Source organism: Protopterus annectens, chromosome 7.part0 (genome assembly GCF_019279795.1).
Source record: "Protopterus annectens isolate FY-2018-M chromosome 7.part0, PAN1.0, whole genome shotgun sequence".
NCBI classification, from domain to species: domain Eukaryota; kingdom Metazoa; phylum Chordata; order Ceratodontiformes; family Protopteridae; genus Protopterus; species Protopterus annectens.
Genome location: NC_056739.1, coordinates 962331471 through 962348408, shown reverse-complemented (window position 1 = coordinate 962348408; position 16938 = coordinate 962331471). Strand labels below are relative to the sequence as shown.

General features: G+C 37.7%; 1 protein-coding gene across 4 annotated transcripts in view; it reads left to right on the top strand.

Moving 5' to 3' along the window:
• The first annotated feature begins 11158 nt into the window (after nucleotides 1-11158).
• LOC122806803 (protein SSUH2 homolog) overlaps nucleotides 11159-16938 on the top strand; it is a 621468-nt gene continuing 615688 nt past the window's right edge. For 2 of the 4 annotated variants that reach the window (XM_044077526.1, XM_044077524.1), the window contains exon 1: nucleotides 11159-11614. In XM_044077526.1, the coding sequence (XP_043933461.1) occupies nucleotides 11562-11614 (53 nt within the window). In that variant the 5' untranslated portion in view covers nucleotides 11159-11561. The remainder of the gene's footprint in view (nucleotides 11615-16938) is intronic. The other 2 variants (XM_044077525.1, XM_044077523.1) reach the window with 1 other exon arrangement.

Sequence of the window (16938 nt, the reverse complement as noted above, 5' to 3'; positions counted from 1 at the left end):
ACAAAAGAAAACTTAATAGTAAGTCTAGACATAAATTGTGCCTTTGATTCTGTAAACTGGAAGTATCTTTCATTAGTATTAGAAGAAATCAACTTTTCTTATAAATTTATACAGCTCATCAGTTTTTTATATACTAATTCACAAACATATATCAAAATTGGATCGTTTACTTTAGAATCAATAAAAATAACAAAAGGCACTAAACAAGGATGCCCTCCCTCCCCATTATTATTCACTTTAGTTATTGAGCCATTTGCTAACCTTATTTGATCAGAAATTGATATTAAATGAGTGTCAAAAAATAAAGAGCTAATACTCAAGATAGAGTTACTTGCCGATGATATTGACCTTAAATTACTGCAATAAATCTCTCATAAAACTTTTTTCTCTAATAGAAGACTTTCAAAGAAAACCTGGTCTAACCTTCAATGAAAATAAGATGAAAATTATCTCTATAAAATGTGTTAGCAAAGATATACAAGAAGAATTTAAGAAATATATAGCAGTGGAGTGACAGTTAAAGTATTTAGGAATAATTATAGCAGAAAATATTAGAAGAAGAATAGATATCAATTATAAATCTACATTAGCTAATACTGAAATCCTTATAAGCAATTGGAACAAAAAATTCTTTACTATGGATGAAAGACTTTCTATTATAAATTGATTATACTTCCAAACATTTTATATATAGTACAATCTCTCTTTTTATGACCACCCAAAATCTTTATAAAGAAATTTAATTCTATAATCATAGAATTCTTATGGTTTTCCAATAAACCAAGAATAGCAAGGTCTATATTACATTATTGAATACTAACAACATCGAACGTTATATGCTCAACACCATATGTTCGAAGTTGCAAGTATTCGAAAACAAAAGCGGAAATCTCCATAGAGAAGATTTCCTTTTACTGCAGTGTAGTACAATCTCGGAATGGTATATTTAAAGAGCGGGTGATGTGGGGGTGCAGGGGGGCTTGCCTCCCTGATTAAAACGTTCAGGTAAGTTTTTCATTTTTTTAATTTGTTTTATTTAATTTTCGAATACTTGCAACTTCAAACATATGTTATCGACCATATCATGTTTAATGTTGTAAGTATTCGATAACGTAATATAGACCCGAATAGCGCTAAATAACCATTACATAGACTGGACTAGTGGCATTATTTTACCAGATCTTGAATTATATTCTATGGCTTCTGTCATAAAAACAATAATTTTATGGGCAAATCCCTATTATACTGCTAAATGGAAATTCATTTTGGACATTTTTTAACCCAAACTACATCTTTGTTATGTCATAAATTTATATCTCCCCAAAATTCCATGTATTGGTTACTAAAAGAAGAACTTATAAATAACTCCAATCTTAAAATTAACTCAGACATAATCAATATAACAGTAAAAACAATTAGAACCTTTATTTTCAAGTAAACCCTCTTATAAAGTATGGCTGTTTCTTATTTTTCCAGTTGCCTACACACAAAACATTATCACTTCTTCCAATGAGATGGTGATAAAAACCTTTAAGGAAAATAACTTAACATACTGGTCTCAATTGATGCACAGAGAAAACACTTTATCACCTCTATATGTATTAGAAAAGTTTAATATAGAGAAAGAATGTTGGCTATATGCTCAAAACTGTATACAATATGTCGAAAGTAGGATAAAGATCATGCACCTACAGTTAAGAAATCCATCCCAAAGTTAATTAATTTTTATTGATCTTTACACTACATAAAATAGAGACCAACAATATATTATCTAAAACATATAATGTAATAAGAATAGAAGTAAAATAGACTAGAGATTCATACTGGAACTATTACAATAAAATAAACAAAGAATTCCCAAATGAAGAAGATAAACAATTAATGTTAAAATCATCAAAATTTACTACATCTTCACTTAAATGGAAATTATTCACATGGAAATATATGCATAGATAATTTTACACACCACTTAAAATAGAAATCAATATCTCATTCTAGAACCACTTGTTGGATATATAAATCAGATGAAAAGGATGACTGAGATCATATATTTTGTGAATGCGTTAAAATTAAAACATTCTGGGAAGACATTATTTTGACAGGCTTTATTCACTGATAAATGTAAATTGACCAAATCCGTGATTCTAGTTAATGCTCCAATACCTGTCTGTGCTGCAAAAGTGAAGAGCATATTGTTAATTGCAAGGAAGGTAATGACAAGGAACTGGAAAAGCGACACTGTTCCCTCTTTTAATGAATTCAAAAACTTCGCTTCAGAAGTCACCCATTTGTAGATCATCACAATAAAGACAAGAACTACAAGAATCACTTCCTCATATAACTCATGGAAAGGACTAATGGAACTTTTAAACAAACAATGATTGATCTATTGTATCATTTGGAATAAATATTTGTAATTAATTGAAACATATTTAGACACCCCTTGTAAACAGCTGTTTGTTAGTTTAATATATGTTTTTTATACTATTTTCAATAGGAAATAATTTATATTCTACTTTGTTTGATATTAACATAATTTCAATTGTTGGTGAGAATTCATTATTGTTTATGCTTGATTTGAAACTTCAATAAAAATTATTGAGGAAAGAAAAGAATTAGCCACAAAGTTCAGAAAGAAACATTAGTCCATTCTGTAAATAACAAATAAAAAAAGCTATTAAATAAAACATCACATCATCTATTTAAGTTCCAGCCATGAGAAGCCTAGAAAGAACATTACTTCTATCTATTTGGATGTAATCATTTCAAAATGCTATACATTGATTCCTCATTGTAGTTGCATTAAAATGCAAGATGTTTCAGCCTAATCCAATAAAATCAGTTTCATATCCCATTTGTGTTTATTTCTCAATTTACAAAATTGCATCTAAAGGCTTTGTTAATTCTGTCATGTACAGGAGCATAGGAAAAGAAACTGTCTCAGTATATTACAATTCATTTGTGTATGCGGGGGGGGGGGGTAGAGGGACAATCTCCAGCATGCTAGCGACACATTGTACAGTAAAACACACACTACTCACTTTTAGCAATCTTTACACTAAGGACAGTACTCACTACAGCTGCCAGCAATATATGTACAAAATTTTGTTTTACCAACATGGCCTTGAGTCTTTTACAAATGCTATTTTGTAGTCCTCATTTGGAGAGGGACAGTTCAGTGAAATATGCAGAAGTTATATTAATTTGAATATGCTAATGTACCCATAAAAAGATAATTTAGAAGTGAAAGATTCTACATAATCCAGATTATTTGTAAAGAAGGACAGGAAAACCTTTCACCATAAATCAGTAGCATTTATTTATTAACTCATCTATAAAACATGGTTTGTGATAATTCACAGGTTGCTGATTGCTTAAAATCATATGACAGATCTAAGGAAAACAATACTGCACAGGATATCAAGAGCTAATAAAATGTGTTTTCTGTTTCTAGCAAAGGAGGCATTTGAAATAATTGTGGTATGCAGAAAAAATGTGCATATGACTTGGGCTTTCTAGGTAGCCATTTATTACAAGTGGCTATCTAAGTTGCTTTCCAGAGTGTTTTGTATTTTTCTGAGTAGCACTGTGAAAATGATCATCCAGCTTGGTTCATAGGAGATACTGACAGGCATAGTTTTAAACTGAATATGACATTATTCTTAGCTGCAGTGATGAAATGATGCAAGCTATGCCTTCAGTATGCTGATCTTCTATAATTTATCTTCTTTGTACAATAAATATTCATCTTATCACAATGTATACTATAAATCATGCCAGTCCTTGTTTGACCATTAGAGTTGAAATATATTTTTATATTGCTGCAATTTAGAATGCTTTAAAGACATCTATATGAATAAAAGCCCAGGCTTGTGCATTAAAAATGAAATATCTTAGCATCTTTTTGACTAGGGTAAGGAACAAGGTAAAACCACATAATGAAGAAAGCACCAAATTCACAGAAGTTTCAGTGGAACAAACTGTCTTGTTTGATTAAAGGTCAGTATAATTTTACCCTCCATTTTTTCATCTGTACCATAACATCACAGGATCTCCTGTGAGTCATTAAAGGGACACACTCTGAAAGGATATAAGATGAGTCTAATTCATCAAAAGACACACCTACCAAAACTGTGGTTGGATCACATTTAGAATTCTTTTTGCAGGAATATAAGCCTTATTACCCCTCTGGTATACTTTGCTTTATCATATCCCCCCTTATTTATACATACTAAGTCCATGATAAAACCACATCAGCAAAAAAAAGAGTAGTTACAACAAGTTTGACTGTTCCACTATCCTTCCAGGGTGTTTCACCACAATGACTCCTAGATTATCCAAAGTAGAACAGAACAGTAGAACACATCAGTGGGGTAAGGGTAAATTCCTACTTCTGGCTGCTCTGTGACATTCTACACTGTGATGCTGACAAAGTCTATCAACTGATTCTGTGATTATTTCTGCCAGAATTACACATGTTCAATATTAAGAACATTCAATAATCTAAACTACTCTCTCTCTCTATATATATATATATATATACATAAACAGGTTTACTCTTGAAACCTTGAAACTACATAGGTCAACTGGTCACATGGTCGACCCAAAATCCTGAATCCAGAAGAGCAAAATTGCTGTCAGGTCGAAACTGAATACATCAACTCCCATAGTTCGATGTATTCGACATAGCAGGAGGTGAAGTCAGTTACCCATGCTTTGCACCTTAACATACCATGACATTCCACAGTCAACAGTACATGTATTTTAATATTTTGAAGCCCCCCTGCACCCCCCATCCCCCTGCAAATTATATATACCAACTCTGAGATCACATACAGTGAGGAAATGGGCTAATTCCCTGTTCCTCACTGAACCGCAATCTCGATGCACAATGCAAACTCAGATACTTGAACTACACTATCTATTTGCTATAGTGTAGTCGTTGTATTTTGAGTCAGCATTCTGCCCATTGGAAAACTGCCTTTCGACCGCATGCCGGTCGACAGTAGTGACTTTGAGTACTCAATACTAAACCATTTATACATATATTTATAGCTTCCTCTGCAAGTGAAAGATGCATGACTGTTAAAACCCAACTGTTCAATTTTAACTGATCAAAAGCACAACTCACCTAAGAATCAGTTGCACACATCAAAACAAGCATACCTGCAAGAAGGAAGAGCTCTTGCACTCAGTCCCCAACAGTTCCTTTACTTTTATATATTAACTTCATAGTCCCACAACAGTAGGGAACGGGAAGCTCCCCAATACAGCACATAGAGGTCTTTCACAGACACTCCATAGTGCCACCATAACAATATGTTGTATGAGCAAAGTTATGTTTGGGCACTTAGAACCTGATCAACTGTCTGGCAGTCATTTACAGTTCAATTATTTTTGCATTATGTGTGTTGTTATAAGTCCAAATAATATATATATATATATATATATATATATATATATATATATATATATATATATATACTCCATGTATTTACGCTTATTATAAAGGGATTTTGGGATTTTACAGATTCACAATTGATGGCATCAAATGAAAGATAAGTGGGATTGGGCAATTATGCCAAAAGTTTCGTTTGTAATGAAAATGTCCACATTGTGGTTGAGAGTGTGTGTATTTGTGGCTTATGGGATAATTCTGCAGTTATGCTTGAAGTGTGACTGTGCATGTCCATGTCTAAGTGATACTGTTAGGGGAAATGGTGTTTGGTTCTGTAGTATAAATGGCTGGGGTTAGGGACAGTGGGCAGACAAATGATTAGAGTTAGCACAGGAGTAAAGTAATGCTATTCCCACTCTTAGTCATGTGTACTTACCCTACTCCTGCCCTTAACCCCAACTCTACACATTACAGTACCAAACACCCTTCCCCCTAAGAATACAATGCCGCTATTTATACAAGCTATGTCTGTAAGTCAGTGGTGTCTTTTAAGTTTAACTAGTTGGGAAAAGCAACCTGTTTTCAATCAGTTTGCTAGGTCAAAGAATTAACCTTAGAAAGAAAGATAAGTTTGACTGCTTTTTTAGATAAAATGTGTCTTAAACATTTGTGCAAAAGATATTCTGAAATATATACATATATACATACACATTTATTTCTCTCTCTCTCTCTATATATATATATATATATATATATATATATTTCTGTATGTGAAGATACACATATAAATATAGGTTGGTGTGAGTATGTAATATATGTGTGTGTTTATATATATATATATATATAGAGAGAGAGAAAGAGATGCACACGCACACACACACACACACACACACACACACTAGACAGTTGACCAACAAAGCCCAGTTAAGCTTAGCCTAAAAGAACATGGATCAAGTGTAATGACAAGTGAGTGGTAGACAGAAACAGATTACAATGGATGAGAACCTGGCAGTAAAAACTGTCACATGGGACAGCGAATGTCACCTCACTGCTAAGGAAGTTTGTTCTGGAGGTGAGTGACACCTCGCTACCTGTGGTCTTATTGCACTGTACAATACTCATTCCAAAACTGCAGTACATTGTGTTTTCTTTCTCTCCTGTTTGGAGTTTCTCATCAGGAAAGGCTTAGGCAGATGTCTGGATACTCACAAGTGGGGGCGTGGAACTTTCAGCGAGTGCTGAATGATTAAAAAAACTTGGGTAAAACGCTTTTTGCCGACAGTGAAGTTCTTTCTGTACTTCTGTTGTGTGACCTTAAAACGTCTGGGGATGTGTGGGATGTTCCTCCAAGAAAAAAAAAGTATATATACATATATATATATATATATATATATATATATATATATATATATACCATTGTATCACTGACTGCCACATGTAACAGTGCTAAATAACTTTCTCTACGTATGTATTGTGATGGTCTTTCACTTTAAGCTATAAACACAACATAAAATACATTTCTCTTACTACATTTGTATCTGTTAAATCTGCATATAACTGTAAATACTGATATTTGAAAAAACTGACATGTTTTCAAGTAATTATTGTATACTAAGTTTTCTTTCATATATTCCCTTCCTGCACGTTTTCCTTTATAAATATCCTGTAGTAATCATATTACATAATATAAATAGGGTGTTATGCATACTATTTTGCATCTGTGCCTTTACGTTTATATTTACAGGTCTGTTTCTTCTCGTTGCATTATAGAGCTAATCTTCCCCGACATCTGTTGAAAATGAGCTATATTTATGTGGACTATTCATGCTAGGCATTTTCAAATTTACCAGAAAAAAATGTGTGCTCAGTTGATTCAAATGGCTTTCGTAAGTCAATAGCTATGTCTGCAGATGAAAGGCCCTACCTCATCTTTATATGGTTCCTCATACATCATCAGGTTACAATAGCCTTTTGCTCCCTAAGCTCATAGCTGCCATTGCTGTGCCTGTCAACTGAAATTTCCCTGTGCTGCAATCACTCTGATGTGGAGAAGGAGGAGGACATTTTTTTTTTCTGGAACCCTCCATCTCTGCTCTAGCAATGACGCAATAATGTAGCATGCTACCTCCTAAAATACTTGTGAATAATATGAGCAGTTTTCCTGGGGGCCTTCATTACTGATCATCCCAAATCCCCAAGGTGTAAGTGATGCAGCATGGACATCCCATACCAACCCCAAAAAACAGACAGCAGACCACACAGTGGTTTACGTTTCCTCCGCTTTTCTAGATGGCTCTGCTGGTTCATAGGTTCATAGGTTGGTACTAGGCTATCGGCCCTAGGGCCTATGCAAGCCTAGCCATAACAATTCCCTGGATATTTCTTCCCACAATATTTACTTCTCTGGACCCCTGTCTAGCAGGGCCACTGACATGATCCCCGGGGTGAATTTCCTATCTCCCTTCCAATCATCAAGTTTCCTTTTGAAGAGGGCCAATGAGGCACTCTGCTTGACATGTATGGGCAGTCTATTCCAGAGTATGGGGAGTCTCTGGGTCAGGAACCTATCCCTCCTGCATGTTTTATTCATTGTGATGACAAGATTTAGATCCCTAGAGCATGTGGCTCTGAGGGATTTGTATTTCTTTAAGTGGAGCATGTCCAACAGCTCAGGGTTTGACATGGCCTTGTATGTTAAGCAGAGATCATCTCTGAGTAGACGATATGCCACAGAGTATAGCTGGAGTTTTTTTAGATGGCCAGCATATGGCATCTGCTTTAGGTCTGTGATTCTTTTAGTGAGGTATTTCTGTGGCCTTTCCAGCTGTTGCAGATGCCTTGCAAGGTACATACCAAACGGGGCATTATACTCTATAATGGGTCTAATGAGGGATGAGTACAGTGGGACAATGACCTTCTTTTTTCTGGATGAAAAACCCTTATTAATGAGGTGTGCCACATAGATGGATTTCCTGACTGCTGTGGCAATGTGGTTATCGAAAGTGGGACCACTGTCCACCTGTGTCCCTAAGTCTCTCATCACACTTTCGATGTTTAGTGTCCTGCCACCTATGTGGTAATTCATGGGTGCATGTTTTTTTTTTCCAAAGGGGATAACTATACATTTCTTGGCATTAAGCTTGTGCCCATGGCTCTGGCACCAGTTGGCACCAGGCATCTGTTTCTGTAAGGCCCTTTTGTAGAATATCCACATCATTTGGGGATTCAATACTGGCTCCCAGTTTGCAGTCATCTGCAAACATTGTTAGCCAGAGTCCCTTAGTGTTGGCCTGTACTTCAGAGAAGTAGATGCCAAACAAGAGTGGTCCCAGGACTGAACCCTGAGGTACTCCACTTGTCACTTGTCTGGAGCTGGATTTGGAGTCGGCTACTTTTACAGTCTGGGTTCTTTCAGTAAGCCAGTTGACAACCCATCGAGTGACGTAGGGATTTATGCCCAGCTTAGTAAGTTTATCTATGATTCCAGAGTGGGGGATGGTGTTGAAGGCCTTGGCGAGGTCCAGATAGGCTGTGTGGACCGCCTTACCCTCGTCCACAGCTCCGGAGACTGATTCAAAGAAGTCAATCAGATTCAGGAGACAAGATCAGCCCTTCACAAACCCAAACTGGGTGGGGTCCAGTGTTTGAAGGTTGCCAATGTCTTTGTTTATAAGTTCCATGATAATGCATTCCATGCCCTTGCAGATCAGGCTTGTCAGACTGCTGGGACAGTAGTTCCCGGGATCCAAGGCGGATCCTCCCTTGTGGAGCGGGATAACTGTAGCTGTGCACCACTCAGTGGGCATGAAGCCCGAGGTGAGACTATGATTAAACATGACACTTAGGTGAGGTGCCAGTTCATTTTGTAGTTCATGTAGTACACAGCCTGGGATGTCATCTGGTCCCATGGATGCTGTATTCTTAGCTTTGGAGAGTGCGGTTTCTACCCGTGTGGCTGTGATTATCGGAATTTGGCAATCTTTTGGTATTGAGATGGGCCTTTTAGGGGTTGAGAGGGGGGTGAAGTTGGCATTAAATCGATCTGCCAGGATATTGGCACTATCCTTGGGATGAGTATATTTAATGTCATTCTGTTGTAGCTCAGAGCAGATCTGAGTATTGCCATTTAGATTCTTGACATAACTATAGAATGCCTTGTGGTTGTCCTTGGAATCTTTGGCAATTTTATTTTCGTAACTAGCTTTTGAGGATTTTATGAGGGATCTCAGCTTCTTACTGAGGCTGGTGAGGGAGTTTTTTGCATCCTGGGATTTTCCTCTTTATTGCAACAGTTTCTTCCTTCTGTTGTATAGTTTGTTTATAGCAGGGGACCACCAGATTGGCTTCCTTTTTTTGGAGAAGAGCATCTCGGTTCTATTTGGGATGGCACGATTCATGCACTAGTGGATGTGCTCGTACAGTGCTTTAGTGTAGGATTCTGCAGTCGAACTTCCAGATCCCGTCTGCATGTGTGTTGCGAAGTTTGTCACTTCTGACTTCAGTAGCATGAAGTTGGCTTTGGAGAAGTTTTTTAAGGAGGTTTCCTTACTGGGGTGGGATGTGGATGTCAAAGGTGATGTGCTTATGGTCAGACCTGACCAATGAGGGGGTGACCACTGGTGTGGAGCATCTATCTCCCATGTTGGTAATGATCAGGTCTAGGATATTGGAGACTCTGGTGGAACAATGGATTAGTTGATCCAGGGCGTTGGAATTTATGAATTCCAAGAACCGTTGTGAAAAGGAGTTGGTACCCGAGTAGTTTTCCCAATTAATGGCAGGGTAGTTTAAATCACCCAGTATTAGGGTGTTTAATTGTATCTTAATATTTTCCAGTATGTTTAGAAAGGTGTAGTGAGAATCTTGGGGCATGGTGGGGGATCTGTAGCAAGCTACAATTTGGATTGTAGTCTTACCTAGTGTTAGTTGTACCTGGAGAATTTCAGATGCATTGTGTTGGGCAACTAGCCTGGAGGTATGAATATCATTGGTGAATATGGACACTCCTCCACCTTTAGTGTTTCGGTGGTGCTCTAGGTTGTTTGCTGAACCCCGTTTTTTGGTGAAATTATTAGACACCCTGTGTCTATACAAGATGTAGTCTCAACTTAAGGTTCATTTGAGTAATCAAGCTTCAAGGGTCATTAAAACATCAAAGTAATTGGTGATGCAGCCTTAACTTGTTATTTCAGCAGATACTCACTTAGCTTTCAACCTTCTTTCTCGAAATTGTGAAATACTCCGTCCTAATTTTGTAAAACAATGGGGCACAACATGGAGCACTTACTAAAAGCTTCAACTAGGGAACTTAACACCATGGTTAAAAATTGTTGCAAAAAGTTATTTTGATTGTGCGCAATACATTTTATTTGATATGAATAGCTAATGAAAATGTTAATGCACGCGTGACAAACCCTTTTAATGTAATGCTTTGTGGTATCTAGAAATATGAAGGTGGCACTGTTCCCCAAAGTGGAGTATATCTGGTATGTGCATGTGCGGAATAAATTAACTAGTAAAATGCACAGTAAACATACGAAAAGACGCATTTAAACGTGTATCACAGATTTAAGGTGAAAATAAAAGTTCAGTGAAGTTTTACAGTATCTAGGTTGCCACTGAACCATGACATGTTTTCGGAGTACAGACGGGTGGAGTCAGGGAGCGAACACATAAGGAGACCGCCACTTTGCCAGGAAATGATACTATTATTAGTGGCACTAGTGACAGCCACTGTAACTGGAGTCGGAATCTGTTTTTTTGCATTTATCTAGATTGTCTTTTTTATGTTTCTTGCTAAATTCGTCATGTTTTGTTCTGTTTATTCATAACCCTTACTTGTATGCAGAACAGCCCAAAAATATAAAGCAAAAACATGGACATTCTGCGGAAATCTGTACAGTTAAAGAGGTTTGAGGAAGTTAAAAAAACTGGCGTGGGAAGCACATCTGCCGGAAGAACTTTCCAAAATATTTGTTTAAAAAAGTAACCTAACTAGGAGGCGTGCAATTGGGGCAGCTACTCGGAAGTGGCGAAACGAGAACAAAAGGAAAGTTTCGTTTCTTCGTCTGCTGGTGGTGTTTCCTTCTGGTAGAGCTTGGGAGTAGCTCCTGTCCGGCTGTTCAGCACTGAATTATTTGCACTTTCGACCGCAGAGCAGACCATGTATCCAGGAGACAACATGAGGATGGGCCACGGCTACCAACCTTTATTACAGTAAGAGCGATGCTTCTCACTTTGGGAGGACTCGCCAGTAATGTGGCGTGCGTGTGCATGTAGCTGTTTACTTTGTGTAGGCACCCGTTTGCCATTTGTTAGCATCTAACATCTCTGCTCCATTAGCGAATTGGCAGGCACAGGTAGGGTTGCCAACTTGCCACCTTTTCAAATAGCAAAGTGAGGCATTTTAAGGAAATTATACATTCTGAACAAAACTGCGGTGGTGGTGCCGCGGTAGCGTTGTCGCCTCATAGCAAGGCGCTGTCCTGTTCTATTGTCAGCTAGAGCGTCTTCTGTGTGGAGACATGCGTGAATGGGCGTACCTTCGTCAGGGCTGGCAACTCGGCAGTAAAAATCCACTGCCAATCATTAGCGGACCGGAGTTCGCTGTGGCGACCCCTAACCGGGAAAAGCCGAAAGACACAACACCATACATTCTGAACAAAATAAATCCCCAAGTGCAAATGACAGATTTCACTTTAATGCTACAATAAATGCTCACTGCTGTAAAGTTGAGTTATTTTTGTTTCATGTATTTTAGATACAAACTAATTGTTTTTATACAACTATTGGATGAGGCTTAGGAAACCTTTTAGTAAAATCGCTGGACATTTGCTATTTTTCATGTCCCCCTCTTCAGGATGTAACTGCCCAAATAAAGACTGCCTTGAATAAAGGGGGACAGGTGGTAATGCTTGACGTAGGCTATCTGACTGCATGTGTGTTATGCAGTATGACAGCAGACTCAAAGCATGATACTGCATTCCATATCTCTCTACCTCTTATCTCCTGACCGTAAACACATGTGCATTACTAAAAAAAAAAAAAGACAGAACATGGAAAATTTGGACTAAAACTAAACATCAACCAGACCTCCAGAAATATAAAGAATTTAGAAATCTTGCTAAAAGTCACATAAATAAAGATAAGAAAAATTTCTTTAATAGTCCATCTTTTACCTTTAAATCCAACCCTAAAATGTTCTGGCACTCTGTAAATCAAATACTACACCCAGGTACGCAAGCTTACCCTAACCCTCATCCTGACAAAACACATGTGGAAACTGCCTCCATATTTAACAACTACTTTATAGACTCAATATGCAAATTACTAAATCAAGACACAAATCATCCCACCAATAATAATAGACCTAATAGCTCAAATTCTTCTATCAGTAGTAACCCTACCACTACCTTCTCCCTCAAACTTGTCTCCACTAACTATATTAAAACTATACTATCTAAATTAAAACCTTGCTCCACATCCGTAGAAAAACAGTTCCTCCGCATTCCTTCAGGCTGCTGCTAATGTTCTTGCTTTCCCAGTTTCTATTCTAATAAACTGCTCTATTATGGAATCCACAGTCCCTTCCATCTGGAAGCAATTTTACACCCTTCCAATACACAAAGGAGGAAACTCCACAGATATAACAAATTTTAGACCCATAGCCATATTCCCACCACTCTCCAAAATTCTGGAAAAATGTATACAATCAAGTCTTACACTACTTTCTGCAAGGAAATCTACTCGGGCCTGCGCTGAAAATGGGCATTTGTAGCCCAATCGGACAAACGCGGTCAACAAGTATAAAATAAATAAAATAAATAATCAGGAATGGCACACTTTGTAAACATCAATGCTACTGATTTAAAAGTTGATAGACTAGGAAGAGTTGCATTAATGCTCATTTTCTGAAGTCAACAAGTCTGTTTTGTTAATGGTTGATATTTATTCATTGTAAACCACCACATTTTCTTTAAAAATAGATTTTAAGGGGGCCAGATCAAAAGTCTCAGCCAGAGTCAGGTCCCGAAGCATAGCTCTTAACTGTCCATGATTTTGTCTCATATTTTGCCCTACCCCTTTTATATATATATATTTTATTATTTTTTTTTTTTGTAAATCACAGATGATCATATTCTGTCAGTAATGACATATGTTAAAATTAAGCATAGCTCTTAACTGTCCATGATTTTGTCTCATATTTTGCCCTACCCCTTTTATATATATATATATATTATTTTTTTTTTTTTTTGTAAATCACAGATGATCATATTCTGTCAGTAATGACATATGTTAAAATTATATACACCTAGTTCTTCAGAAAATGCTGCTGATGCCACATCTGTTATGTTAACTTTTTAAGTGTTAACGTAAAGTCTTAAAACTTGCCCCATATTTTAGGCCTTTGTTCCTCATAATTGACTTTTTCCCTGATTCTTGAGCAGAGAAGTTGAGAGGTATACCGTACAAATCTGGGACTGTTGAGAGTTGTGTTCCCTCTGGTCAGGTTACTATTTACTGGAGTGGTAGCTGATATTTTATGAGTGATCTGTTGTTTAGTACGTTACTAACAGTGACAACACAGAACCTTTCCATTGCAAAACATACTGTTGTCCACTGCTTTTCCAACTTGGTGCACTGCTGAAAAGTGAACAAGGACTCTGAGGAACCCTAGCAATATGTGGTTATACTGACTGATTACTTACTAGAAGGACCTTGGAGGTAGTACCTTTCATCGGAGCTAATGTTTTAATCAGCAGCTTAATGACATTTTGTTTATGTCAGTTTGCACAAAGAACTTAGGAGACATCACTGTATCTCTGCCATTTTTGCATGTATGCATTTCAGTGTGTGTGTGTGTGTGTGTTGTCTTTTGGCTTTTCCCGGTTAGGGGTCGCTGTTTTGTCACACTGACTTTTTTATTCCTGCTTCTTGTCGTCAGTATTACAGTAGTCCTTGCTGGCATTTTGGAACTTTGCTGTTGAGACATTGAAAGTGAGGAACACTGATGGTAGTGGAATACACTAGTGGAATACACTACTGGTGGGGTATGAATAATCACATGAGAAAACTTAAAACTCTGTTTAACTGTACTTTGTGGGTGCTTTTATTTCTTCATGCAGTCAAGTGAACATGTCAAACTGTATGCTAGTAATTCATTTAATTTTTTGCAGAATCACTTTTTAGGTATGAGGGATGTGGTACAGCAGTTAGCATTGCCACCTCACAGCAAGAGGTTCTGTGGTTCGATCCTCGGCTGGGGTGCCTTCTGTGCGGAGTCTGCATGTCCTCACTGTGGTCGCATGGGTTTCATCCGGGTGCTCCGGTTTCCTCCCACTTCCCAAAGACATTCTGTAGGTGGATTGGACACTAAATTGTCCCTAGGTGTGAGTGTGTGCGTGCCTTCTGTGGAAGGTTGGGCGCCGAGCTGGCAACTCGACACTGTAAAACTCCGCTGCCAATCATGAGCGGACAGGTGATCCACTGTGGTGACCCCTAACCGGGAAAAGCCGAAAGAAGAAGGTGAGCAGGGAACACTTAGCCCATCTGAATATATTTTCCTGCCTTAAAGATAAGTAGCACGTTCTAATTAACTATTGCCTTACTTCTTCCATTCTGGTAGCATTTCTTTATATGTTTCAGGAATCGGCCGCCCTCAGTGTGTAAAAGTATTTTTGACTATGTGAACTGTTCTCCCTTTACATAAAAATTCAAATGTATTAAAGTCCTATTAAAAACTAAACACTGTCACAATAAAAACATATATATTGACGTGACGTAAAGTATTGGCTGTTTTTTTGAAAAAAAAAAAAAAAAAGCGTAAGTTAGGAATTAAGGAATAGGTTGTTGTTTGTCTTTTGGCTTTTCCTGGTTAGGGGTCGCCACAGCAGAACTCCGGTCTGCTAATGATTGGCAGTAGATTTTATGGTGCCGAGTTGCCAGCTCGACGCCCATCCTTCAACGAAGGACACCCATTCACGCATGTCTTTCGGAGTGCCACTCGACCTATGGGGAGGACATGCAGACTCCACACAGAAGGCACTCCCTGCACTCCAACTGAGAATCGAACAGGAGAACCTCTTGCTGTGAGGCAACGATGCTACCGCTGCACCAACGCGGAGGTACAAATGATAAATCAAAGAGATGGATAGGTCCTGAGTGACTGATTAAAACTAAAACAGTTTGAGAAATTCTGTATTGAGAGAGATGATGATTCCAGTAGCATAAAGGCATGATGTTTGATTACAAAAAGGGTACATACCAGAGTTTTCTAAGCTCACTCTAGGAATGACTAAAAACCACAGGGAAACAGAATTCAAATATCTAGGAGGGTGTTATGTTGTACATAACCAATAGCTCTTTAAGATGGGGAGACAGATGTCAGGGAGTGCTAAATAATTCAGGATAACTTTAAAGGTGATTGTTGACTTTATTGGCAGACAGTGCAGCTTCACAGAACTGGAACATTGTGCTGGTAATGTGATATACTAGTAAGTAACTGGGCTATGGAGTGGTGTAATTGATCGAGTTCTATGACGACTGAATGTCCAGGGTAAAGAGTGTTGCAGTAGTCCAGGCACACACTGCCACTTCAGGGTCAGGAAATGGTAGTAAATGTTTGATGCAAGAGATGCTGTACAAATATAAACATGAAGGCCAAACAGCAGTATCACCACTGTAAATAATGAAAGGATTCAGAACTGGGTGGCTAGATTGCTTAAAAAGGTCATGAATTGCCCTGGATACTGTCCTGGAGGAACTTCAGTTTTGGATACCTTTGTTTACTTCTCCTTTCTTAGACTAGTTTGGCTGCAGTTAGTACACAACTCTGCCTAAAGTAACATCAGCAGACCAATGATACTGTAAGCCTCTCCTATGAACTCCCCCAGGGGACACGTGTATACGGAGACTGTTGGGGACCTATATTTGATTCTTGTGAGACTTCAGAGATGGCACCGTAACAGTACAGAATAACATCAGAAAATTTCCCAGGGTATGTATAGAAAAACAAAAAATAGGAAGCAAGCCAATCTGGAGCAGTACTTGAAGCCTTCCTGATCAGTGAGTTTGAGATGCTGAAGAAATGTTAACAAAGATTAAGATGAAATAACAGCATTGATCAAAAGCCAGTTATGTTTCAAGCAAGGGGCTACTGGCCACCGATGTTATACAAGATGGCTGATTTCGTTAAGAAAAAGTGGTATACAAGATATAGACCAATTCCTTTGAATGGCTACTTTGGTTACAAATGCAACAACAGTGTTGACAGTAATAGATTATTCATAGTTTACACAATAGTGTAGATACAACAAACATATCGTTAGCAACAATTGGATGTTTTAGGAAGTGACAGTCTTGCCAAACATGCTGGTTATTATGTTAAGTTTGTGAGTAAGAGAGTATAACATAAAACACATTCTTGAAGTTGATATGAAATACATTTCTGCTAGTGTTTAAATGTAGATTTTGCTCTTACTGCTGTTTTGTGTATAGAGGGGCATATATTATTTATCCCATTTAAGTTTAACCTTAGCTAT